The sequence below is a fragment of the Rattus rattus genome, chromosome 2, assembly GCF_011064425.1.
Source record: "Rattus rattus isolate New Zealand chromosome 2, Rrattus_CSIRO_v1, whole genome shotgun sequence".
Classification (NCBI taxonomy): Eukaryota; Metazoa; Chordata; class Mammalia; order Rodentia; family Muridae; genus Rattus; species Rattus rattus.
This window is the reverse complement of record NC_046155.1, coordinates 169944947-169970181: the sequence shown is the minus strand read 5'-3', so window position 1 is coordinate 169970181 and position 25235 is coordinate 169944947. Positions and strand designations below refer to the sequence as shown.

The 25235-nt window shown below is 52.4% G+C and overlaps 2 protein-coding genes and 1 long non-coding RNA gene across 3 annotated transcripts; 1 reads left to right on the top strand and 2 right to left on the bottom strand.

The window, feature by feature from the left end:
• Window positions 1-21561, bottom strand: LOC116892479 (CD177 antigen-like). Its single transcript, XM_032894208.1, has 17 exons — window positions 21451-21561; window positions 21217-21357; window positions 20816-21001; window positions 19848-19967; window positions 19501-19620; window positions 18197-18337; window positions 17793-17978; window positions 15892-16008; window positions 11669-11800; window positions 9620-9760; window positions 9322-9507; window positions 7815-7934; window positions 7547-7666; window positions 1971-2111; window positions 931-1116; window positions 698-832; window positions 1-303 (listed from the first exon to the last, which is right to left on the bottom strand). Exons 1-17 carry the CDS (start codon window positions 21500-21502, stop codon window positions 65-67), a joined length of 2463 nt encoding a protein of 820 aa, XP_032750099.1. The 5' UTR covers window positions 21503-21561; the 3' UTR covers window positions 1-64.
• LOC116892480 lies at window positions 11954-13727 on the bottom strand. The gene is made up of 3 exons (XR_004386951.1): window positions 13592-13727; window positions 13145-13333; window positions 11954-12071 (listed from the first exon to the last, which is right to left on the bottom strand). It is a non-coding gene; the product is annotated as an uncharacterized LOC116892480 (long non-coding RNA).
• Window positions 21562-23379: 1818 nt separating the features above from the next.
• LOC116893389 (eukaryotic translation initiation factor 2D-like) lies at window positions 23380-24239 on the top strand. The gene has a single exon (XM_032895183.1). The coding sequence runs from the start codon at window positions 23380-23382 to the stop codon at window positions 24136-24138; it is 759 nt and encodes a 252-aa protein (XP_032751074.1). The 3' UTR covers window positions 24139-24239.
• The last annotated feature ends 996 nt before the right edge of the window (window positions 24240-25235 follow it).

Sequence of the window (25235 nt, the reverse complement as noted above, 5' to 3'; positions counted from 1 at the left end):
ATGAAGTCAGAGGAGGGCTGGGCATGGCTGGCCAAGAGGGAGTAAGAATGGCCAAGAAATGGGTTCAGCGGAGAGGACAAATTCCAGCACACAAAGAGCTGAGAAGAACCAGGAGCCCTAACATGGAGGCCGGGGAGGAGGCTGAGGCACCATCAAGAAGAGGCTTCTCATCATCTTCATCCCCACGCTCAATCTCAAAGGTCTCCTTTGCCGAGAAGATCCCAATTGTTTTGGAGTTACCCAATAATGATTTGACAGGTGAGGCCATGCACCCCTGAATTCTCACTGTGGAAGACAGTCCACCTGGAGGGTGAAGTCAGGTCAGGAGCAGCACAGTTCAGCAATGAGTCCAGACCTCAGAGGAACTGCCACTCCTCCAACCATGACTCTAACCCCTGCCTTCCTTCCTCCATCCAGGACTCCAGGTCCCTGCCCTCCTCCCTCAGACCCAGTGGTCCAGGCCCAAGGCCTCCTCCCTCAGACCCAGTGGTCCAGGCTCCAGGCCTCCTCCCTCAGACTCAAGGGTCCAGGCCTTAGCCCTCCTCCCTCAGGTCCAGAGGTCCAGGACCCAGCTCTCTTCCATCTGAGACAGCCTCATCTCGTCTCCCTCAGACCCGGGAGTTAGGGCACAACCCTCTCATCCTCAAATCCTGGAGTCCAGGCCCTTCGGCCCAACAGTCCAATGATCTGCACTCACCTTCTCTTAGCGCGATGTCACCTTTATAACAGTGAGTGGCGCCCCGAGGACAGGTGACAAAGTCAGACGTCTGAAAGCAGGATCCTAACAACTGTACACACACGGGACACTTCACACTTCCTAGGGGAAGAACCTCTGAGAACAGAGAGAAGGGTTGAGGTGCATGCTCTCAACTACAGCCACTGGCTTACCTCCCACGTGTCTGGGTCTCTCCATGTCGCTGGATCCCATACCTGGACGAGGGAGGTTGCTTAGAAGGACGCTGGTGCTGCTGGCTGCATTGCACAGGTTGGAGGAACAGAACCGGGTATAGGAAGCTACCACCATCCCAGGTGGCCGGGAGAATATGGAGACACCAACATCATTCTGTGCTCCAAGATTGCTGCAGCCTTTGCTCCCCAGGAGGGCTGATTGTTGTCCTTCAGGGTATGACAGTGAAAGCCAGGATCAGAGTGGGAGAAAGGCAAGGACTGGGAGACCAGCTTTTAGGTCCCTCCCAATCTTAGGGGGACTACAATCCCCAGGGACATATTCTGAATCTGCCAAAGACTAGCTCGCCCTGCTCTGCCCCCTTGCAGATCCTGTTACCAGGCCCCCCCCTCACTGTCTCCCCTGAGCCCCTGCACCATGCTGCAGCCTCAGTCTGGTCAGCATCTCCTCTCCCCTGCTGGGTTTCTCTCTACCCTCTGCCCTTCACCCCACACTTGGCTCCCTGGGCTCTGCTTCTCTCTCCTCCCCACCTCCCTGTGGAGCTGCACAAGGACTCAGGCTTAGCAGAACAGGACGCAGGCACTCAGCAGGCATCCCTTCTGTCCACCTTTCCATGCATCCGTCCGTCTATCCTTCCCTGCCTCTCTCCCTCCCTTCTTTTCTCTGTTTCCCTTGATCTGTGTCTCTTTGACAGTCTCAGATAGCCCAGCCTGGTTTTGAATTCACTATGCATGTATGGGCGGCCATGGATCTCAATGTAAGCGTTCCAGCTCAGGCTCTCCCACTTTCCCTGAGGCTGGAGATCTAATTCAGGGCTTTATACAGGCACGGTACCAACCACTGTACTACATTGCCAGCCAAGCACTCCTTCAAACGATGCTGCATTCCAGCACTGTTCTTGTCACTGGGCATGGGGCGACCATATATCGCCACCCAGCAAGACGAGGTGTGAGGGAGGAGCCAGGTGTGAGGGGGCTGGGCAGGAACTACAGGGCATAGAATCTAGGGCCCGGCTGGGACTCACCCAGTGCAGAAGTGTGTCCCTCCAGCTCAGCCCACGTACCTACATCTATGAGCAGCAGCGTCTCCTGACATATCTCATCAGGTTCACACACCTGAGACGACAGTGGAGTCCACTCGACAGCTTTCTCAGCAAAGCCACTGCCAACCTTCAACATGATCCCCCTGTGACAGGTCAGAGAATCTGCGAGAGGAAAATCCAGGGTGTGTGAGAGTCGGGGGGCCCACCATGTCTGTCCCTGCAGTTCCTGGGCTAGGGGAGGCCATCACATTCTGAAGCATACTCCCAGCGCCCTGGCTGCAACATCACTGGCTTGCATTAAGGAGGTGCTCAGAACTCAAAGCCTCCAGGCCTGCAGCCCTCCTCACCCAGTTACTGCCTAAACCCCTGCAGGGACCTCCTCTCAGAGCCCTGCGAGGAAGGCTGGCCTCTCCACTCATGGCTCCTCTTCAGGCATTCTCTACTCCCCAACTGGTTTCATGTTCTCATTACAATAGCAAAGGAGGAGGCCCGGAGCCATATATGTCTCTGTGTATCTGTGTTGGTGCTTGGGGAGCGTGTGTGTGGCACATGCACGCAGAGGACAATGCCCAGGGTCTTCCTACATCAGACTTCATCTCCTTGTTTAAGACAGGGTCTTGGGGACATGTAAGCCATGTGACCAAGGGAGCTGGTCTAGGGCAAGAGGTTGAGACATGTCCAAAAAATAAATCTCATCTTGCGACGGGAGTAAGAGTCACCCTTTTCTTGTTCCAGGCCTGCATGCCCCAGAAGTCTCATAGCCTCGTGGCCAAATTACAGGGTTAAGTGCCTGGAATCCCTTTTAGTGCAAATCAACCATTCCCAGCATGTAGACCCCACCAATAATGTACACTCTCCCTGCAAACCCTACCCACCCCCCAAGGTTTAGTTGGCCCTTGTTACTCCCCAATAAAGAGAGCTACTGTTTCACTTGGCACAACAGAGAAGAGCTTGTCTTTGCTTGGCTCTCAATGGTGCCTGAAACCCTAAGGGCAGAAGCAGAGCCTAATAGCACTCACTCGCTTGGCCTGATCCAGGCATCAGTAAGACCGGCTGTCTTCCCCAGTCCTAGGGTGCAGACCCTTTACCAACAGAACCGTCCCCCAGCATAACACGAACACAAACAGAAAGGTCCTGGATCCCAAACAAAACTGCTCAACAGCTAGTGAGCACTGAGTGCTGCTCCATGCCTGGATACAGAAATGCATCTCCACACATGAGCCCCCTGCATCCTCACTTTTTGTGTTTCTGAGACAGGATCTGGCTATGTGGTCTAGCCTGGCCTCTGCCTCAGGGAGCACAGGGTCTGCAGAGCAAGCTGCTCTCCACTGTTGGCTCAACTGTGTCATCTCCAAACCGCAGGCCCCAGCAAGTGGCAGCAATATCAAGGAGGCAACAGACAGGAGGTGTTGAGGAACATGCCCAATGCCACCCAGGCAGTAAGTGGCAGAGCTGGACTCAGAATCTGGGCTGTCACCTTAGCCTCACGGTCACCACACAATCTAGTTTGAGGATCCTGAACGGGCCTTCCCTAAGGGACCTTCCAGGAGCATCACGTTTGCCCCATCATGCAGAAATTCTGTACCTGGGACAGGTGTCCACAAGCACCCTACCCCTCTCAGTGGCCCCGGTAGGGGTCTGACCTTTTCCTCCCTTCTGAGCTGCCCTCCTCCTACACACCAGACCTGCCCTCTCTCTGATCCACCCCACCCACATCCTCCCCTCCTGCTCAAAGCTGGCTCCTTCCTCCCCCCCCCCGTTGCACCAGCTCCAGCTTTGCCCCATTCTCAGTCTTTCTCTCTCTCTGCAGTCCATGTTGCAGTCCCCAGGAAACCCCGTGACTTACTCTGCAGTCTCTGCAGACCCTGAGCACAGTCCCCACCTCTAATGCCTCCAGCCAGCTGCAAAATGTCAGGGCCCTGGCCTAGCTGTCGAGAGTCTCTCTGAGCACTGTCCCCCATCTTATTTATCACCTGGTGCGGCCCTCCGGGTCCTCTTAAAGCATTAGGTAATCATCTCTGGTCCCTGGGAAACTCTGAGAAGACTGGAGAAGGTGGAAACTTCGGGTAGGTCCCCATATCCCCCGGCGTAAAATTCTGACTTAAACTGGCCCACAGGGCCCTGTGTGCCTTGACCTCCCTACTTTGTCACGGACCCATTCCCCTCTCCTACCTCCTGGTTACGATGTCACAGACAAGGTTCTTAAGGATAGGGGTATGATACGGTGTCAGGGTCCAATGGAAGACAGAAGGATGTGCCAGGTGGGAGAGCTGCTCAGGGGTCAGCAAGGGGAAGAGGATGAGGGCAGGGAGCAATAAGGTGTCACTGTCGATGAAGAACTGCCTCCCTCAGGAACTGAGCAAGGGTCTGGGGACCAATGGCAGGCCAGCACAGACAGGGAATGTGGGAGGCGCATGGCACACCTCTAGATACATGCACATGATCCTGTCCCCCAGTATCATATTGCATTCTATCTGCCCCCTCGCCCTGATGAACGAGGCTCAAGGAAACGTGCAGTTTTGATATCCAAAGGGAGCTGGGGCCTACCCTTCTCGCTGATGTAGATCTGAGGCTTTGAACTGCTGGGTTCTGGCCTTCTGTTCCTCTGACCACTGCCCAGTTCCTCAGAGAGGCAAACAGTGTGTCCCTTGACCTAACTCTTTGGGTCATCTTCAAAATGGCATTCTGTGGGCATCAGAATGGTCACAACTAGTCCAACTTGTGAGTTTTTGCCAGAGCCGTTCTGTTTCCTCAGACTGACTGCTCCTCTTCTAGCTCCCTCCCTCCCTGACAGCCTCCACCCCTAGCATCTGCCATTGGGTCTTGCTGCTTCTCAATAAATACTGGCCGAATTGCATTTCCAAGGCTTGGCTCAATGCTGAGAATTCATTACCTGCAACATAACGGGTATGCTTCACGCAGCATGCCTGGGGTTTATATGTATGCTGTGTGGGGATGCGAGCGGTGTGCAGATGTATGACAGATGTGGCGTGGCTTGGTATGTGTGTCAGGCATGATGGGTGTTCTGTATTATGTGTGTTTACTTTGTGTGTGACCTGTAGTATGTGCTTCCATGTAAATGAAGGACACAGGATCCAAATGTGTGGGATGGGATGTATGGCATGGATTGAAGCACAGTGTGATGTCTGCGGCTGTGGTGTCCATCATGTGGTATGCATGTTACATGTGGAATGTGTTTTCTCTTTTAAAACAATTTACTCTTATATGTATGGTGTTTTTCCTGTGTGTGCGTCTGTGAACCACATGCGTTCAATCCTTGTAGAGGCCAGAAGGGGGACACTGTGTCCCTAGAACTGAAGTCACAGACTCACCAGTCATAGGTGGGTGCTGGGAATTGAACCTGGGTCCTCTAGAAGAGCAGCAAGTGCTCTTAACTGCTGAGCCATCTCGCCAGTCCCTGGGATATGTTTATAAAGCACACTTGTAGACTGTCTGTTCCACAGTCCCAGAGACGATGGCCAGACCTGATTAACCTGCACCAATAGGAAGGAAGCAGGGCGGCCCAGCCTCTGCCTCTCCCTCGTCTTTGCAGCCTTCCTTGGCTTTCCACTCTTGGGAGAGACTCCATCCTAAGCCGGGCCTTCCAGGGTGTCCCAGGCATCACGATTCTACATAGCTCTGTGCCCCATCACAGGGTGTGGCCCCTACGCTGGCCTTGCTGATTTCTCTGCTTGAGTAGCTCTCCCTTCATCCCCACACCTCCTCTTAGAAATCACAGCTCGCTACCGCCAGCCCCCTCTGTTCTTGTTCTCAGGCAGCCTGTCTGCCCTATGCCAGGGCCTTTGCACTCAGAGTTTCTTGGTGATAAATATTTTCTATTTTATTTGGTGTGTGTGTGTCTGTCTGTGTGTGTGTGTCTGTGTCTGTGTGTGTGTCTTCTGTGTCTGTGTGGGTGTGTACGTGTGTGTGTGTATCTGTCTACCTGTCTGTGTGAGTACGTGTGTGTGTCTGTCTGTGTCTGCGTGCATGTGTATGTGTCTGTGTGTGTGTACATGTGTGTCTATGTCTGTGTGTCTGTGTGTACGTGTGTGTGTCTGTCTGTCTGTGTGCATGTATACTTGTGTGTCTTTGTGTGTGTACATGTGTTGTCTGTGTCTGTGTGTCTGTCTGTGCATGTGTATATGTGTCTCTGTGTGCATGTGTACATGTGTGTCTGTCTTTGTGTGTGTACGTGTGTGTCTGTGTATGTCTGTCTGCATGTGTATGTGTGTGTCTGTGTGTGTGCATGTACATGTGTCTGTCTGTGTGTCTGTCTTTGTGTGTGTACGTGTGTGTCTGTGTATGTCTGTCTGCATGTGTATGTGTGTGTCTGTGTGTCTGTCTATGCATGTGTATGTGTGTGTCTCTGTGTGCATGTGTACATGTGTGTCTATGTCTATGTGTCTGTCTGTGCATGTGTACGTGTGTGTCTGTGTGTGCATGCATGTGCAAAGTCTGGACAAGAATGTCAAATGTCCTTTTCTCTCACGCTCCTTATCCTCTCCCTTGAGACGGTGTCTCTCACTGACCTGGAGATAGGTGGCAACCAGAAAGCTGCTGCATCCCCCTGTCTCTGCCTCCCACAGCACCGAGGTTATGGGTGCAAATGCAGCCACACCCAGCTTTTTAGGTGGAGGCTATGGATCTGAGTTCAGGTCCTCGTGTTTGCACAGAAAATTCTCTTACCCACAGAGCCCTCTCCCCTGTCCCTGGCAAGTCACTTCCCAGACACCAGCATCCATCTCTGTCTGTTCTGGGCCCCATATTCTATACCGTTACAGAATGAGCAAGCCGAGGCTTCTCCTCCACCCGGGCCCAGGGGGCCCATTAGGCATGGATGGGGTGTTATTCACCCAAGGGTTCTGGGGACCATAGGGTCCTGCATGGCCTCACATCGGCACGCACACCCAGGGCACCTGATTGAGTCGGTCCTCATCCATACAAAGCCCATATGCTTAAGCTTCCTGCTCTAGCTAGGGACGTGTGGAACTGCCAAGTGTGCTCTTTGTCTGTGGGGCTTTAAGAGTTAACGGTACACAAGTACTAGGAGACAAGACTCTTCCTTCTCTGATTTTCTTTCCCAGGGAGCAGGCAGCCTCATGGATGAATATGAATGAAGGTGGTGTAGAGAATGGGGGCTTCGAGATCTGGGCTGACCAGAGGTTGGGGTAGGTGGAAATGAAATCGGAAATAAATGCTCGTGTCCTGGAGGAACCCTGACAGGTGCCGGTAGCAAAGTGACCCCGTTGCATCCCAACTGTCCTCCCTCGTCCATCCAACCTCCCACATGTCAGATGGAGCAGGCAAGCTGTTCATAACATTTTCTAAAGCTCCCCTCAATGGGCTCTGGTCTCCTGGCCTTGAGCCACACTCCCTGCCTTTCTCCTTCAACTGGACACCTCTCTTTGGCCCTCCACCTCCCAGCCTCCTTGGAGCATCCCTTCTCTTGTGCACAGCTGAGCGGGTGATGCTCATTCAGATGGCGGGGGTGGTCTGGCCTCAGTTGATAACTGTGGGTGTCCCACACCCCGTGAGGATCATTTTGCCTCGAGGCTGCCGTGCAAAGTGTGACCCAATTTTTCCCACATGCAACTCACTTGACCGAGGGCTGCAGTCCTCACTCACATCCACAGGTCCGATTTTCTGTGTGCCATTGAGCAGGTTGCAGCCTGGCTGGGACATACAGCCCTGCACCTTGAGTTTGGAGATGATCTCTCCTAGGATAGGAGGAGAGGGGAGAGACAGAGATGCTCTCACACAGAGACCCTGTGAGCCTCAGAGGCTAGCCCAGCTCTGGGAGGTTGGCTCCACACTCCTTGGGGCTCACCGTGTTCTGTCCCCCAGAGTCCCCATGTCCAAGCTTACCTCCCATGAGGCTGAGGACTCCACTGTAGCAGTGCGTGCTGCCTGCAGGGCAGACCTGCTCTGGAGCATTCTCGCAGGCTTGTGCAGTAAAGCAGAGAGGGCAACGTGTGTTCCCTGGGGCTGGAGAGCAACAGACATAGTGAAGGACAGTGGGAAGCTCTGGGTTCGGATCAGACACCCCTCTTAGTTCCCCAACATGCCTGAGTCTCTCTAAGGAGCCTTCCAGGGCTCCTCTCACACGGGGCCAACTACAGGGCACTGGGGTTGTGGCTAGCAAGAAAGCAAGCAGAAAGGGAAGCCTGCAGACCTTGGGTTGAGAGCATGCGGGGATCTCTGAGGCTAGACACAGACTTAGACAAGTCAGGGAAGGAGGGGCCGAGGAAGGACAGGAGGCTTCATACACAGCTTTTGCTAAATAGTTGAGGAAAATACCCACGTCCCAGGGTTACTCCAGAGAACACAGAAACACGAAGCCTGCCAGTTTAACAGCAGTCAGGGAGAGTGGAGCATTCCAGCCCAGTGTCCAGGAGGAAGAAGAAATACAACACCCTTGAACGAGGTGTGAGTGAAGCAAACCCAGCCATATGGCGAGGGGGAAAAGAGGCAGGACACCAGGCTTGGTCTGGGCCAGGGTGTGAGACTAGGGCTTCATCAGAAACCCACGTAGACTATCACAGAGATGGCTTAGCAGGTGACATGCCTGCCACCAAGCCAGATGGCCTGAGGGTAACCCCTGGGACCCACGTGTTGGGAGACAGACCAGACTCACGAAGGCTGTACACACTCAGTGGTGCACACAGGCAACCCAGACTCAGAATGAAGTACAAGAAGGGAGGAGAGAAAGCGGAGATGGTCTGGGGCTGGAGAGGTGGCTCAACGGCTTTAAGAATGGATAACGTGGGTTGGGGATTTTAGCTCAGTGGTAGAGCGCTTGCCTAGCAAGGGCAAGGCCCTGGGTTCGGTCCCCAGTTCCAAAAAAAAAAAAAAAAAAAAAAAAAAAAGAATGGATAACGTTCTTGCAGAGGATCCAAGTGTGACTCCTGGCACCATGGCGGGAGGCTCACAACAACCTCTCACCCCACCTCCAGGGGATCCAACGCCCTCTCCTGGCCTCTGCAGGTGTCTGCACACACGCATGCACACACATGCACACTCACACTCTAACACAACTGAAAAAGATCTTTAAAAGAAAGAAAGAAAGAAAGAAAGAAAGAAAGAAAGAAAGAAAGAAAGAAAGGAAATCCGATTCATCCAGGATTGCTGGAAGCGGTCAGCCAGCGGAGTTTGGAATTAGTGTGGGTCTCAGGGAAATCAAAGGAATGGAGAAGAGGACTGTGGAGAATGTGAGGGTAAAGTAGAGGGGGGCGAGCTGGCTGGCTCCTCTCCGGTAAGGGAATGTATGCAAAATGCATAGAGTAAATACATTTCTTCCCTCCTACACAGTTCAGCTGGAACCCTGCCTCCCTTCCTCCCTGGAAGCCGGCTTCCTTCTGATGCCTTCAGGCACCTGTCACCGGAGGTGGAGCCCAGAGAGGGACTGTGGTAGACAGGTCATTGCATAAGTCTTTTTCACGGCATACTCGGGTGTAGGAGATGACAGCCAGCCCCGGGCCAGTCCTGTGTTCCGTGACTTTGGCCTTGTGGTCCTCAGCGGCAGTGCAGCCCTTTGTGAGAACCAAATTCACGTGCTCTCCTGGAAAGACAGAAGGGGTCAGGCTGGGCTGGAGGCCAGGGCTGTTGCCCAGTAGGGATAAGGAGGCAGGGCCGAGTACAAAGGGTGGGTCTCTGCACAGAGGGGCTCCTACCGTTCTCTATTATCATCAGCGTGTCTTGGCAGCCTTCGCCTACATTACAGGTTGTCTGTTCAGCTGTCCACTGGAGAGGCAGTTTCGATATATGCTGCACTGCCTGCAGTGTCCCATGCTGGCATTTCAGAGACTCTGCAGCTAGAAAGAAGAGAGCAGGTCCCTTTCAGTATGGGACTTCATTCACAGGCAGCAGCACGTGCACCCGTCCAGAACCTTCTCTCCTGCTCCTCAAGGCAGGAAGCCTTGGTGCTGGACACACCCGGCCCATGCCCTTCAGTCTCAGGTTCTAGCTGTGGAAACAATGAGCCGGCAGAGATGAACTGAAGATGGAAAGTTAGAGAGACACAGGCAGAAGAGGAAACGGAGACAGAGTCTGAGAAGACCTGGTGAGCCAGGATTCCTACTGGATCTTCCTTCCCTGCCTTGGCTCCTGTTGCAGATTCTCTTGGTGTCTGCCATTCCCCGGGCTGGCCACGGTACTCTGCCCTGCCCTGTGCGCAACTGGCAATGCATTTGAGTGCATCGTGGGGGCGCTCTAGAGTCCCCACGTAGCCCTTGCCTTCTGCATGTCCCTAAAGGACCCTTGGATCTCTCTGATTTTCATTTCTGGGGTCTCACAGTCCTGTGGGTGGGGATGGCTGAAGACAGAAGAGAGAATGGGAGTTTGTCAAAGAGGAGGCAGAAACCCAAGGTCACCCAAAGTCAGGCTTGTAGAAATCTGGGTGGCATACATACACCATGGAATTGTTTTCCTCGGGGCTCTCATATAGCCCAGGCTAGTTTCAGACTTGCTGTATAGCCAGGGATAACCTTGAACTTCTCAATCCCCCTGCCTCTGACGCTCAAGTTCAGGGACGGTAGGAACGGGGCCACCATTGCAGGTTTACTCCGTGCTGGGGGTGGAGCCCAAGGCTTTATGCATGCTTGAGTGCTGACTTTAAAAGTAAGAGGACCTGAGTTCAAATCTCTAGTATCCCATAAAGCCCAGCATTTGCCAGTGGAGACAGGTGAATGTTGCGAGTGAGGGCTAGCCAGCCTCGTGTGCATAAACCAGCACACATCACATCACGAATATGTAAGAACGCACTACATTAGTAATTATGAAATATGTCGATAAATTTAAAAGAACAAGAAAGAGATGTCATTTGCAAAACAAAAAAAAAAATAAAACAAAACAAGCAAACGAGACCTGGGATCTTTACATTAAATAAAATGGGCCTGACTCAGAAAGACTAGCATTTCCTATGTTCTCTCATATGTTAGAACACATACATACACACATGCACACACGCAAATATGTATGACTTGAACGAAGAAAGGGGACTCTTTGAGAACAAGAAGGGACTTCCAAAGAAAGGGGACAGGAGGGAAACGTACATCTCAAAGCACGTGACCAGCTTGAATAGAAACGCCGTATGCAGCCCATCGCCTCATAGGATGAACATACGATGACAGATTCCAAAGGGATTCGGACAGAAAGAAGCACCTGCTGTCAGAACGAACGCTTCTGGGTGCCGCTGCACTGGTGAGGAATCCCGTGCAGAGAGACCACCCTGTATGTACCCTGACATTCTTCCTGCTCGCCCCTCATCTCCAACAGAGACAGGCTCACCTGGGCCAGGATCATGGTCTTTGGTTTTTGGTTTATTTTTTGGAAATTACATTTCCTTACTCTATGGGCATGTGATCATAACCACATATGGGTGAGGCTCCAGGACAACTTGGGGTGGATTCTCTCCTTCAGCCATGTGGGTTTCAGGGATAGAACTTAGGTCAGTAGGGGTTATGCCCACTAAACCACCCCACCAGTCATTGGTCCAGAGTCATTTAAAGAATATCTCGATGGCTTCTTGTCCCCTGGGCCAGTCTCTCCTTGGTCCTCAGCCTTCCAACCTCCGGCAGCCTCCAGAGAGTCTCCCCAAGTGCACATACTGGAGTGAGTGATGCTTATTTAAATGGCCACTATGGATAGCCTGTGTTGATGATTTCCTTTTGCTAGGAGGCTGCAGTAGAGGGCTCGGCATTGTTTTCTTACGCTCAACTCACCTAAATGAAAACCACAGCTCTCATGTAGTTTTATGGGTCCGATTGTCTGGATGCCGTTGAGCAGGTTGCAGTCTGACTGGGACTGGGACTGGGACTTGCATCCCTGTACCTTCAGATCAGAGATGATCCCTCCTAGGATAGGAGGAGAAGGGAGAGACAGAGATGCTCATGTACAGAGACTCTGCGAGCCTCAGAGGCTAGCCCAGCTCTGGGCGGCTGGCTCTACACTCCTTGAGGCTCACCGTGTTCCGTCCCCCAGGGTCCCTGTGTCCACACTTACCTCCCCTGAGACTGAGGACTCCACTGTAGCAGTGTGAACTGCCTACAGGGCAGACCTGCTTGGGTCCGTTCTGAGGACAGCCATCTTTAGAAAGGCAGAATGGGCAGCTCACATTCCCCAGGCCTGGGAGATGACAGATACAGTGAGGGACTGTGGGAGGACCTTGGTGGTCCTAAGAGTGAAGTTACTTAGTGCTATCTGGATCTCATGAGGGCTCAAGGACAAGAATACTGTGTCTTAAGTGGGCACCATGCCCAAAGGCAAGAAAGACCCGTTGAGCTCTCAGGGCCGAGGGCCAAAGCCTGCCCACCAGCAGTTTCTTTTCTGTGTGACTGGATAGAGATATGGACTTGGCCAAGGACAAGAGGGGGCATCCTGGAAGGTACCAGTGACTTCAAAATCTATTAAGTGGTCAAGGAGGACAAGGTGCCAATATTCTAGAGAAGTATTCCTCGTACTCTGCTTAACAAATACCAGGTAAAAACAGTGGGATGTTAGAGGCCAGTAGCCTCTAGTGAGAAGACAAATCCAAAAGAGATATTCCTGAGCAATCCCAGCACAGAGAAAAGGGCTATTCAGGATGAGCAGGGTCAGGCTATGGCCAGAGTCTCATGTGATTTTGCCTCAGAAAAGCCACCCCATGGGCTGGGAAGAGGTTCTGTGGGCAAAGTGCTTGCTATAGAGCTCCAACCTCACCCCTTCAAAGGCCTACTCTCATAATGCCAGAGCTGGGGAAGGAGAGATAGGTTGGTCCCTGGGACTCACTGGCCAGCCAGTCTACCCTCATCAGTGAGCTCAGGGCCAATGAAAGACCCTGTCTCAAAAAATAATGTGTATGTTTTCTGAGGAATGTCACCCGAAGTTGTCCTTTGGCTTCTACCCAACTGCCTGCATGCACTTGTATGCTTATGCACACACACACACACACACACACACACAAAGAGATTGTGACTATGAGACAAGTGGGCTAGGGAGTTTAGACATGTAGATTACAGGGCAAATGGAAGAGAAAAAAACAGATGCATGGGAGGGAGTCTGGGAGGAACAGGAAGTCCACGGTGGGACAGAGCCTTTGAGCCAGCAAGGGACAGCCTGTAAATGAACAACAGCCCTTTGTGCTCTCTTCAGAACTACAGCTCAGTCCTTCTTTCTGCCACCCCTTCTCCCACTCATGTGGCCCCACCTCCCTCTAGCACCTTCGACAGGTGGTGGTGGGAGCCAGAGAGGGTGGGTGGAGGACAGGTCATTGCAGAAGTCCCAGTGGCGGCACACATGGCTATAAGACACGATGGATAGGCTGGGGCTCAGCCTATGCCGAGTCATTTGAGGCTTGTGGTCTTCTTCTGCTGTGCAGCCTTTGATGAGCACCAGGTTCACAAGAGGTCCTGGAAGGAGAGAGGGAGGCCGCAAGGGTGGGGATGAGGTGCCTGGTGGGATGTTGTGCCTCAGGGACTGGGGCAGGCTGCTGGTGGTGAGGTGGTGGGTGGCACCTGGGCGCGGGAAGGACCCTGAGTCTTGGCTTCAGGAATTCCAGGCAGAACTGGGCCGGGAGGTGGGCGGGGAGGTGGGCGGGGAGGTGGGCGGGGAGGTGGGCGGGGCCTGGGCCAGAAGGAGCGAGTCTCACACTGAGGCTCTTTTCTCACCATTCTGTATGAGCAAGGCAGTTTCCTGGCACCCTTCGCCGATTTTAAAAGTCTCCCAGTCGGTTGTCCAGTCCAGGGCAGTGAGGACACTTTCCTTGGCCTTCTGCCCACCCACTCCGGCATTCTAGTGTCTGAGCGCCTGGGATAGGAGGAACAAACCTATAACAGAGGGTCTTTCAGCCTGATTCCCAAGTGCTAGCCCCCCAAGCCACCTCTGTGCTACGTGAAGCAGTGACACCCAGCTCAACTCAGCTGACGATGACGTGGTCAAACAGGTTAAAACTCAAACAAGGCAGCGCTTGCCTAGTAAGGCAAGGCCCTGGGTCCGTCCCCAGCTCGAAAAAAGAAAAAAAAAAAAAAAAAAAAGAAAGAAAGAAAGAAAAAGAAAGAAAAAGAAAACTCAAACAAGGCCGACATGGCGCAAGGGGTTATGATACATATGAACAAGCTTGCCCATGTGAGTTCGATCCCCAGAACTCACGCCACAGAAGCAAATAAGTAAATGTACTAAAAATATAAATAAAACAGGAACGTTTGAGAAACCCTGTACAATTTGTGTGTGTGCATGTATATGTGCGTGTGCATGCCTGCGTGTGTGCAGGTGTGGGTGTGCAGGTGTGGGTGTGCAGGTGTGAGCAGATGTATATGTGTGTGCAGGTGTGGGTGTGCAGGTGTGTGCAGATGTGTGTGTGTGTGTGTGTGTGCAGGTGCAGATGTGCAGGTGTGAGTGTGCAGGTGTGAGCAGATGTATATGTGTGTGCAGGTGTGGGTGTGCAGGTGTGTGCAGATGTGTGTGTGTGTGCAGGTGCAGGTGTGCGAGTGCGTGAGTGTGCAGGTATGTGAGCATTCACGTGTGTGTGCAGGCGTGTATGTGCAGGTGTGGGTGTGCAGGTATGTGAGCATTCGTGTGTGTGTGTGTGTGTGTGTGTGTGTGTGTGTGTGTGTGTGTAGAGGCCAGAGGTTGATGCTGGGTATCTTCCACCTTATCTTTTGAAATGGAGACTCCCTGAGCCCAGAGTTCACGGACTGGCTAGCCAGTGTGCTCTACCTGCTCCCAGCTTCAGTGCTAGGGTTCCGGGTGTGTGTTGCTATGCTCAGTTTCAAATGATGCTGGGGCTCAAACCCTGGGCTTCATGGTGTGTGGCAACTACCTTCCCCACTGAGCCATCTCTCCATTTCCCTTTACACACTCTCCCTGACACTCTGAGGGTTTAGATGACACAGACATATTAGGAAATTGAGTGGGGGGCCAGATAAGACCATGCACCTAGGGAAGCTACTACTCCTAATCCATTTTCCATCCCCATGATAGCTTCCCTTCCCTTGCAACCCTTCGAAGAACCTCAAAGGCCACCTCAGTCTGCCAAGAGAGTACCACTGTGGCTGTCTGTGAATGCCCAAGGAGGGACAAGTAGCCCCCACTTCACTCTTGCACTCTCTGTCACAGCTTAGTCCCCTGATTCTATTTCCTGGTTTTCTTTCCTACGGAGCAAGGCTGCTGGATACTATAGCTGAGGATGGGAGACGGTGATGGAGAGACTGGAGGTAGTTGAAAGGAACCATGAGACCCAAGGTGATGCCGGGTCCCGTGTATAGGATCAGGACAATCAAGCACTCAGGATGGTGTACCTGGCACTTTCCTACTGACCCTATCTCTCCACGAGCACAGCCCACTTGTATCAGAGTTAAAGCCCCTGACAAGGCTTTTGTCTCCTGGTTCTCCCCCTTCCCCCAACCCCCTCTCTCTCTCTGTCTGTCTCTCCCTCCTTTACTCAGACACTTTTCAATGTTGCTGCCGTAGCCTCCCTGGAGAATCTCCTCACTTGCTTACACACATCTGAGTGGGTATCACCCCTTTAAATGTCTCGGTTGGCTAGGCATGATTGATTGTTTGGGGTGTCCCACACACCATAGGATCATCTTGACTCAGGCAGTGGTGCCAGAGATTGCCTCGCTTTCCTGTGCGAAACTCACCTGACTGGGGACCGCAGTCCTCACGCACACCTATAGGTCCAATTGTCTTGGTGCCATTGAGCAGTCCACAGCCTGGCTGTGAAGTGCAGCCCTGCACTCTCAAATTTGTGGCAATGGCCCCTGGGAAAGGAGGAGATGGGGAGAGACGAAGACACTCATGTAAGAAGTCATGCACTCCTCAGAGGCTAGCCCTGCTGCAGGAGGCTGTACCTACTCCTACTCCGGTTTGTGCCCTGCCTCAGTTTACCCTCACTTCCCAGACACCAGATCTCAACTTCCACTTTTCTTCATCCACACACCTCCAGGGTCGCCATGTCCGAGCTTACCTCCCCGGAGCCTGAGGACTCCATTGTAGCAGTGTGTGCCTTCAGGACAGACCTGCTCCGGTGCATTCTCACAGTCACGCGTTGAAAGGCAGTGTGGGCAGCGCAGAGTCCCTGGGACTGGAAGCAGTAGAAGCAGTGAGGGGGCTGTGGGAGGGGCAGAGGGAGGGGGCAGAGGGAGGGAGAGGCAGAGAGGTGTAGTGGGAGGGGCAGTGGGAGGAGCGATGGGAGGGGCAGTGGGAGGAGCATGGGAGGGGCGGTGGGAGGGGCGGTGGGAGGGGCGGTGGGAGGGGCAGTGGGAGGTTTCTGAATTTGGTTCAGAGAACCCCCAACTCATCCCCCCCAGTATGCCTCAGTCTCTCTGTGTAGGCCCAGATGCAGGGAATCTGAGCTGCAATCTAGTAGGGGAGCAAAGGTAGAGAGAGGGCAGGGAGCACCAGAGCACTATTTTCCCAGGTGAGGTTCTGGGCGGAGACTTTTGAGGCTGCACAGAGGTGGGGACCCAGACAAGGAAGAACGGGGGTGTCCCAAAGGGACCACTAGCCTTACGACCAACTTCTTTTAAAAGCAAGACTGATTTGTATCCTCTTCAGCTATGTGTATTTGTGTGTGGGCAGAGAGCGAGTTTGCATGTGTGCGTAGGCACCCACACTTCATGTTCTTTGGGACTAGAGTTATAGGAAGTTGTAAGCCACGCAAGGTGGGTGCTGGGAACTGAATTTTGGTCCTTTCTTAACTGCTGAGCCCTAACTCCCCATTGATTCCCAATTAAATAACTAAGGGAAAGAGAGCTCTCCTGTTCTTAAACTACTTCAGAATAGAGAGATGTAAAGCATTGCCTTGATCTATTTCTAATGCCAAGCAACGAGGAGTAGAGAATGTTCTAGACTAATATTCAACAGGAAGAAGAAATGCAAAACATACAAAATGTGGCATCAGGGGTCTAAATCAGCCTTGGAGAAAGCAGAAAGAGCAGGGTGGGAGCACGGTCTCTCTAAGATGGCGCAGCATCAGGAAACCTACCCAGTTTCCTGTTCCAGAAATGTTGGGGGAAGAGACCAGGGGCATTGATGAAGGACATGGAGACAAGACCAGCACAGTGAAAGGAACATAGAGGAAGGAACCACAGAAGAGATGCACAGTGAGGGACCAGAGAAGGACCTGAAGGATGTGCAAGCTCTTCAAGGTCAAAGTGGAGGGAGCTAACAGATGCCAGGTCATGGAGTTGGTAGTGGTGACTTTAAACAGCCCCAAGGGTGGGGATGTTACTCGGTGGTGTTTGCCTAGAATCCCCAGTGAGGGGTTGGGGGCGTGGCTCAGTGGTAGAGCCCCTGCCTAGAATTCCCCAGTGAAGGACTGGGGGTGTGGCTCAGTGGTAGAGCCCCTGCCTAGAATTCCCCAGTGAAGGACTGGGGGTGTGGCTCAGTGGTAGAGCCCCTGCCTAGAATCCCCCAGTGAGGGGCTGGGGGCGTGGCTCAGTGGTAGAGCCCCTGCCTAGAATTCCCCAGTGAGGAGCTGGGGTGTGGCTCAGTGGTAGAGCCCCTGCCTAGAATCCCCCAGTGAGGGACTGGGGGTGTGTGGCTCAGTGGTAGAGCCCCTGCCTAGAATCCCCCAGTGAGGGACTGGGGGCATGGCTCAGTGGTAGAGCCCCTGCCTAGAATCCCCCAGTGAGGGACTGGGGGTGTGTGGCTCAGTGGTAGAGTCCCTGCCTAGAATCCCCCAGTGAGGGGCTGGGGGCGTGGCTCAGTGGTAGATAGAAGTTAACCTAGGATGTTATAAGGCCCTGGATTGTATCTTCAGTACCACCAAAAGTAAAAAATTACAATAAAATAAATAGTCCCTGTGTTTTTACTTTCCTCCAGACAGCCCCCTTCCCTTCTCCAGGGATTTGCCTCCCCTGGTACCTGTGTCAGGGGGCGGGATCCAGAGAGTTTCCGTTGAAGACAGGTCATTACAGAAGTCCCCGTTGCGACATACATGGACGTAGGAGACGATGGAGATTCCCGGACCTGTTCTATGCCTGGTGAGTTGAGCCTCTCTGTTTACACTGCTAGTACATCCCTTAGTGAGAGCCATATGAATTTCTTGTCCTGGCAAGAGAGGAAGGCTGATGGGAATACAGACCTCCCGCGACCTCCCACATCCTAGTGGGCGGTGCTTTCCATGTTGGTGAGGAGCGGACAGGCACAGGAGAGGATGCACCAGCTCATGACGGGGTCCTAGATACCAGTGCCTTGGGGGTGAGTTATGGAGTCCGTCCCAGGACGTTTGGAGAGGGCCTCGTGAGAAGAGTGGAGTTCCCTCTCACCATTCTGTATTAGCATGACTGTTTCGTAACACCCCTCGCCAGCCTTGCAGGTTTTCCAGCCAGTCGTCCAGCTCAGGTGCAGATCAGATACATCCTTCACAACGTCCAAACTCGCACTGTTGCAGTCCAGAGCCTGCGTACCTGGAGAGAGACATCAAATCCACCTTAGGGGCTTCCCCGGCTCCAGGTCCCGGGAACTTCCTTCCTGGTGGGACAAGATGGTGGACCATCTCTGATGCTACCCGAAGCAGGACTCCTTGGTGTTCGTGGCATCCAGCCTGTCCCTTCAGTTTTCCATCTAGTTGGGTAAAGATTGATGCCAGGCTGGGAAGATGTGGTTCCGTTGGGAAGGTGCGTGCTATGCAAGCGTAAGGAGCGGAGTCTGGATCTCCAGCACTCATGGGAAAGCTGAGTGTGTGGGGCTGGACAGGTGGTTCCTCTGCAAGAGGACCTGAGTTTGGGTCGCAGCAACAAATGACAGAGAGCTCACGACCCCCTATAGCACCTGCTCCAGAGCCTTCTTTCCTGGCCTCTCTGGGAACCTTCACACATAAAAACAAACATTAAAAAAAAAAAAAAAAAAACTCAAAAAGCCGGTAATCCTCACTGATGCTGGGGACACAAACACAGGTAGATTCTTGGGGCTCAGTGACCAGCAAGTCTAGGCTAATTGGCAAGTCCCAGGCCCTCGAGAGACCACACCTCAAAGGAGGTAGGTGGTGTTCCTGAGAATGATATCTGAGGTTGTCCTCTGACCCCCACACATATGTACACATGAACATCTAGACACACACGTGCACCTATTCACACATGAACAGCCCCACGTGTGTGCCTCCCATGTCCGTTAAAGCAAAAGACTTCCAGGAGACCTGGGCCTCCCTAGTCCGTGCTGTGAAGTAACTTGTCACCCTCCCAGAAACGCCAGCAGGTAGTTCTGAACCGAGTGCTGCGAACTATTACAGAAGCAATTCCTTTCTTCCTTAGCCTTTCTCCTCCTGGCCCAGATTTAGAGATCCCAGATTTGGGCTCGATATTTGCTGAGATGCTGCTGCTTTAACTCTGTCGTTAAGTTCTGACTGTGACCACATCCCCTTTCTTCTCTCTTTCAGCTGTGCATCTCTTGCAGACACAGACTCCAGCCCTCCAGTCACCCCAAAGAGCCAGTCCCCTCCCCCTCTCTCTTACAGTGAGTGATGAAGCATGTGAATGTCGTGGGAATGGCTGGCCTCAGTCAGTGGCTTTAAGTGCTCAATGGTTTACAAGGGTCATCTTGTCCTGAACATCAGCCTTGGTTTCTGACTCACCTAACTGAAGACCACAGTTTTCACTCATATCCAAGGTCCCAACTGCTGTGGTGCCATTGAGCAGGTTGCAGCCTGGCTGGGCCATGCAGCCCTGGACCTTGAGATTGGTCCTGATGCCTTCTGGGAAAGGGAGAGAGGAAGAGAAGAAGAGATAGAGGGAGAGAGAGAACTGACATAGAACCATCCAAATCTCAGGCAAACCTAGCTGCAGGAGGCAAGCCCTACTTTCTTGTAGGTTCCACACCCAACCTCAAGGGTACCTTGGAGTACCCTTGTTCTCCAAGATACTCATATATCAACCTTATATGCCCAGTCCATTCTCCCAGGGTGCCCTTATTCAAGCTTACCTCCCCTGAGCCTGAGGACTCCATTGTAGCAGTATATGCTTCCTACAGGGCAGACCTGTTCTGGTGCATTCTCACAGTCATTGTTAGAAAGGCAGAGCGGGCAGCGCAGGGACCCTGGGACTGGAGGTGACAGATGATTCAGTGAGGGGCAGCAGGAAGACCTGGTTTCGTTCAGCTGCCTCCTCCCCACTCAGTTTTCTCAACGTGCCCCTCCTGAGGCTCCCCTCATACTGGTCTGGCTGCAGGGAAATCAGGCTGTGATCTAGTTGGGAGGGTTCAAGGACAGAGGTCCTGGGAATATCAGCAGAGACTCTGGGGCTGAGGTCAGAATGCTGCTGGGACCGAGGAAGGTATGGAGAAAGGGTTTTTGAGATAGGCACAGCCCCAGACTAGGCCATGGAAAAGAGGGTGCCCTAAAATGAAGCCGTAGTTTCACCCACAACTTCTGCTAAACAGTGAAAGAAAATAAGCATTGATTCAGGCAATCCTTCCAGCACACCAACAAGAGCAAAGGCAGGGAAAGTTCCAGGTCAGGGCTGAGGTTTCCAGCACCCATGTATGAAAGTAGGGACATTCCCCCACTGACAATCCTCATACTTAATGGGCAAGTGGACTCCTGATTGTTGCTGGTCAGCCAGCCTCACCTAATCTGTGAGTAAGCTCCAGGTTCCATTTGGAAACCTTGTTTCAAAGACATTAACTGAGGACTCTGGCTCCTAACCATCGCACTCCCCCCCGCCCCCCCCCCCCCGTGCAACTGCACACACAGAAACATGGATACAACCACATCCTCATACAAGAACCATCCACCCAATCAACAAAGTTGGAGGGCAATGCCCCTTCAGAAAAGGAAACAGAGAAAGCCCTGTGTGAGAACTGATAAAAAGAATAACAGCCCCTCCCCCCTTTTTTATGACAACCCTCTCCTCCCCTCCCCTCTCCTCCCGCTGCTCTTCCTCTCCAGGCACCTGTGGGTGTGGATAGGTCCTCAAGGATCCTGGTGCTGGATGCATTGTTACAGAGGTCACCATGGCGACACACACGAGTGTAGGAGACGACAGAGAGCCCAGGGCCTGTACTGAGCCAGGTAACCCGAGGCTCTTGGTCCTCAGCCTTTATGCAGCCCTTGATGATCACCAAGTTGATCAGGGGTCCTGGACGGAGAAGGGAAGGTGGGGAAGGGAAGGCGGGTAGAGGTGGGGATTAGGGTGTTAGGGTCCTGGAGCGAGGTTGGGCACCCAGACGTAGGTGGGACGCTAGAGAAGAGAGGACTGGGCATGGACGGCTGCTCCTGCGGGCACGAGTTCCTCCCACAGATGCAGGCGGCCTGAGGACAGTGGAGCAGGTCTTTTCGGGGAGATGTTCTTACCATTGTGTAGGAGCATCACCACATCTTGGCAACCCTCGCCGGGCTCGCAAGCTTTCTCACCCGTCCCCCACTCGAGGGGCAGCTCTGACTCGTTCCTCACGGTCTGTAGTCTGCCTTTCTGGCAGATCAGAGCTGGGACACCTGGGATGGGAATAACAGCTCCATTTCAGCTGGTTATCTTATGCCATGTCCTGGAACACACACCCCCCTTCCTGGGCTGGATTTCTTACGCACAGGGTAGCAAGGTGCTGACCCCCAGGAGGGTCAGCACTGGCATAGGATTCATGACTCTGGTCTGTGGCTGGAAATTTCTCCAGTGCACTTTAAGTAGGAAATACAACCCTTTTATAACCAGTATTACTCAAGACAGCCCAGGAAATGGGGGGGAACCTTGCAATATGTGCCAGGTGGGGGCCCCACCCTTAATCTACTGCATGAAAGACTCCGCTGTTTGGATAGGACTGAAAAGTACACACCCAGTGGCATTGTCCCTCTGACACAGGAGTCCAGACTCCAGCCTTCATCCCCTAGAACCAGGGGTTAGACTCCTGGCCTCTCTCCCCTCAGGCTTGAAGGCTCTGGTCTCAGCCTTCTTGCTACTAACTCAGGGGTTCAGACCCCAACACTTTCTCTCAGAGCTAGGAGCCTAGGCCCCAACCCTCTTTCTCTCAGCCCTAGGGATTCAGGCCCCAAATACCCTCCCTCAAACTTAGGAGTACAGACCCTGGCCCTCCTCCTTCAGACCCGTAGCTCCAAGCTCCAACCCCTCTTCCTCAGACCCAGCTCCATCCACAGTAAGAACTGGGGATATTCTGATTCCTGGGAACCCAATGGCTCTTTCCTCTCTAGCTTCCTGCGGGACACCTGTTTCCAAGGATGACAAGAATCCTTCCTGTTTCTTCATCTCGGAGCTACTCAGCTACCTTTTAGCCAGGTGGAGAAATGTCTCAACCATCTCTGAGGATATTGTGAAGTGTACCTCGGCCCTTCCTGGCCTCGCCCCTGCCTCCCACTGTCGATCTATTTTCCTTTGCCTTTCCTGATCTTTCTATGTTGCTTTTCACTTTCTTCCCCACCTTCCAGGTTGTTCTCCTCACAGAACAATGTATGTCCTGGAGTCTTTACTCCTTTCCCGTCTGGGAAGGAAGTGAATGAGGGGGTAGTTGTGGGTGATTACTTATGGAGAAGTAACGCATTTCTTGGGGGTGGGGAGCCAGAGAGATTAAGGCTCAGTAGTGAAGAGCACTGGCTGCCTGTGCGGAAACCTCAGTACCCAGAACCCAAATGGAGACTCACAATCCCTATAACTCCAGCCCCGGCATTGTTACACAAAATGAAAATAAACAAAAAAGGATACTTTTGACAATGACAAATGTCCTTGTCTCAAAAGAACTTAAAAAAGAGGTGTGCTCGAAAACCAGTTTCTTTGTTTCTTTTAGTTTCTTTTAGTATTCTTTTGTTTCTTTTAGCGGTTTTTTGTTTGCTTGTTTGTTTCTTTGTTGTCTTTTTCTAGAGAAACAACGTCTGACATTACCATGACAGACATGGTAACCTGGTTTGAGAGTTAATATACATTCACTGGCAACACTGGGTTTATGCAATGCTGGGCCCGGAACCCAGGGCTTCCTGTGGACCAGAGAAGCACTTTATCCATTGTGCCATATCCCCAGTCCCTTGTCCTCCTCCTGGTCCTCCCCCTCTTTCTTTTTCAAAATTCATTTCATCGGGGAGGAGACCTAATATCTACCTGTCCTGCAAAGGTCCCAATGTTAATCCAAGGTACATAGCCACCAAGTTCACCTCAGGAACCAATGGCTCCATTTAGCTTTTATTAGGCTTCCTGAGAGAGTAGCAGAGGTCACAGGCAGGAGCATAGGAGGTGGGTGACCCCCATCCCTGCCGTGGCTGCATACCTGAAGCCCCTCCCTAATCTTTCCCAACCTCTGTGCTTCTGGCCAGTTCCCAAGGGCACACGCAGTTAGGGCAGGATTGCATGCACCTGTTGGGAGACTGGGCTGCAGACTTGGGTGAGGGCTCCCTTGCCCTCTCTGCTTGCCCCTCCCCCAGCGGGTGGTCCTGGCAGGGGAGGAACCATGGTCAGCAAGCCCAGCTGTGTTGACCTTTTACAATTGGGCACAGCTGGACTCATGAAGACAGGCCTGTATGACAGGTGCAAAGACAGTGCACCTGCCAGGTCTTTGTCTTCGAGGGGCTGGAAGCTGCAGCCAGGGGCTTGCTCAAGAATTTGCAGGTCAGGCTTTCCAGACTGTCCAGGAAGGTAGCAGGGAAAAGCCCTATCTCCCTCCAGATATAAAATCCCTCTACTGTGTCCCCGCCAACATGACCCAGCTCTTCCTGGAGTCTGGCCACAAGAAGAGGAGCACCCTTGAGGGCAGTGAGGTCCGAAGGATCATCACTGACTATGCCAAGAGAAACAACCTGGTGGATGCAGACAACAGGAATCTGGTGAAGTTGGATCCCATCTTATGTGACTGTATCTTAGAGAAAAATGAGCAGCACGTGGACATGAAGCTTCCATGGGACTCTCTCCTGACCAGGTGTTTGAAAAATCTGCAGCCTGCCTACCAAGTGACATTTCCTGGCCAGGAACCCATTATAAAGAAAGGGAAACTCTGTCCAATTGATATCACCCTTGTACTGAAGACTTATAAGAAAAAGGTGACTGTGGTCCGGAACTCGGAGACCTATGGTCTAGATCCATGCTCAGTGGCCACCATTCTCCAGCAGCGATGTCAGGCCAGCACCATCGTCTCTCCTGCCCCTGGGGCCAAAGACAGTCTGCAGGTGCAGGTCCAGGGAAACCAGATCCACCACCTCCACCAGCTATTGCTTGAAGAGTATCGGCTCCCTGGAAAATACATCCAAGGCCTAGAAAAGGCCCCCAAACCTGGCAAGAAGTGATGGACTCATTTTATGCAGTGGATCCCATGGAAACCCAGGTTCTGAGCTGGTAACTGATGTGAGCATTTTCAACTTTTGCAAATAAAAACTGTAATTCTTTACTCAAAAAAAAATAATAATTTGCAGGTCAGTTGTACTCAATCTAGACTCAGCTCTAGGTCCTCAGCCCAGAGTCTGCCTTTTTTGCCTTCTTTCCCCCTTCCCTGTTGGCAAAGGGGCTATGAGAAGTCCAGATCCTGTCGCAACTTGCACTGGGTATTTGCCTAGAGTTTTGATCCAGACTCCTGAGCACCTGCATGGTGCTTTAAACATTTCTTCCTTAGAGACAATGATGTCACAAAACACTTCCCCTGACTTCCTTACTGATCTGGAGAGGAAGTACTTTCCCTCTGGGTTTTCCCCAGTTTCAAACTTGGCACTGGTCACCATCTCAATCTTCCTGCTTGTGACTGTCCCTCTGTGTCTATAATCCCTAAGTAAGGCCCCACATGAGGCCCCTCTGTGCACAACCACAACGGAGTGAACTAGATGGGTAGAGAGATGGTTGCTGGGCTCAGAGAGTAGCCGTCAGCAGTGTGATATGGGATGGAGCTTAGCGGGTGAGATGCATTGTTGACTGAGATGAAAATATCCCACAGATGCCATGTGGCCCTATGGTGAAGACACCCGTGTGGGTTAAACGAAAGTTTAATTAATTTTACCGCAACAGCTCATCGACAGAGTGCTCCCTTAACATGCAGAAGGCTTTCAGAGTCAATCCCTTAGTTAAAAGGGAAACAAACAAGCAAACAAAAAAACAAAAATGGGGCCAGCAAAACAGAGCTGTGGGTAAAAATCACCAAACTCGAAGGCCTGAGTTCGATTCCTGGGACCTACATATGGAAGGTGACAAGAGATCCCAGTGAGTTGCCCCCTACAGCACACGCATGACCGAACACGCAAATAAATGAAAATACGATTTAAGTTTGCATCTAAAAGAGAGAAAGAAAACAGAAAAAGAAAAAAGAGACGGTCCTTCTTTTGCTCAGCGTGATCTGGTCCCTTTCTGCAAGAAAGGAGAGTCAGGCGTGGCAGATGCGTGGCGAGGATACAGAAGG

Excerpts from the sequence above, each read along its gene's own strand:
- LOC116892479 (XM_032894208.1), bottom strand. The coding sequence starts at position 21,502 with ATGAATCCTATGCCAGTGCTGACCCTCCTGGGGGTCAGCACCTTGCTA. Across the intron at positions 21,358-21,450 it reads GGTCAGCACCTTGCTACCCT|GTGTCCCAGCTCTGATCTGC; the intron begins GTGCGTAAGAAA and ends TTCCCATCCCAG. Across the intron at positions 304-697 it reads TGACATCGCGCTAAGAGAAG|GTGGACTGTCTTCCACAGTG; the intron begins GTGAGTGCAGAT and ends TTCACCCTCCAG.
- LOC116893389 (XM_032895183.1), top strand. The coding sequence starts at position 23,380 with ATGACAGGTGCAAAGACAGTGCACCTGCCAGGTCTTTGTCTTCGAGGG.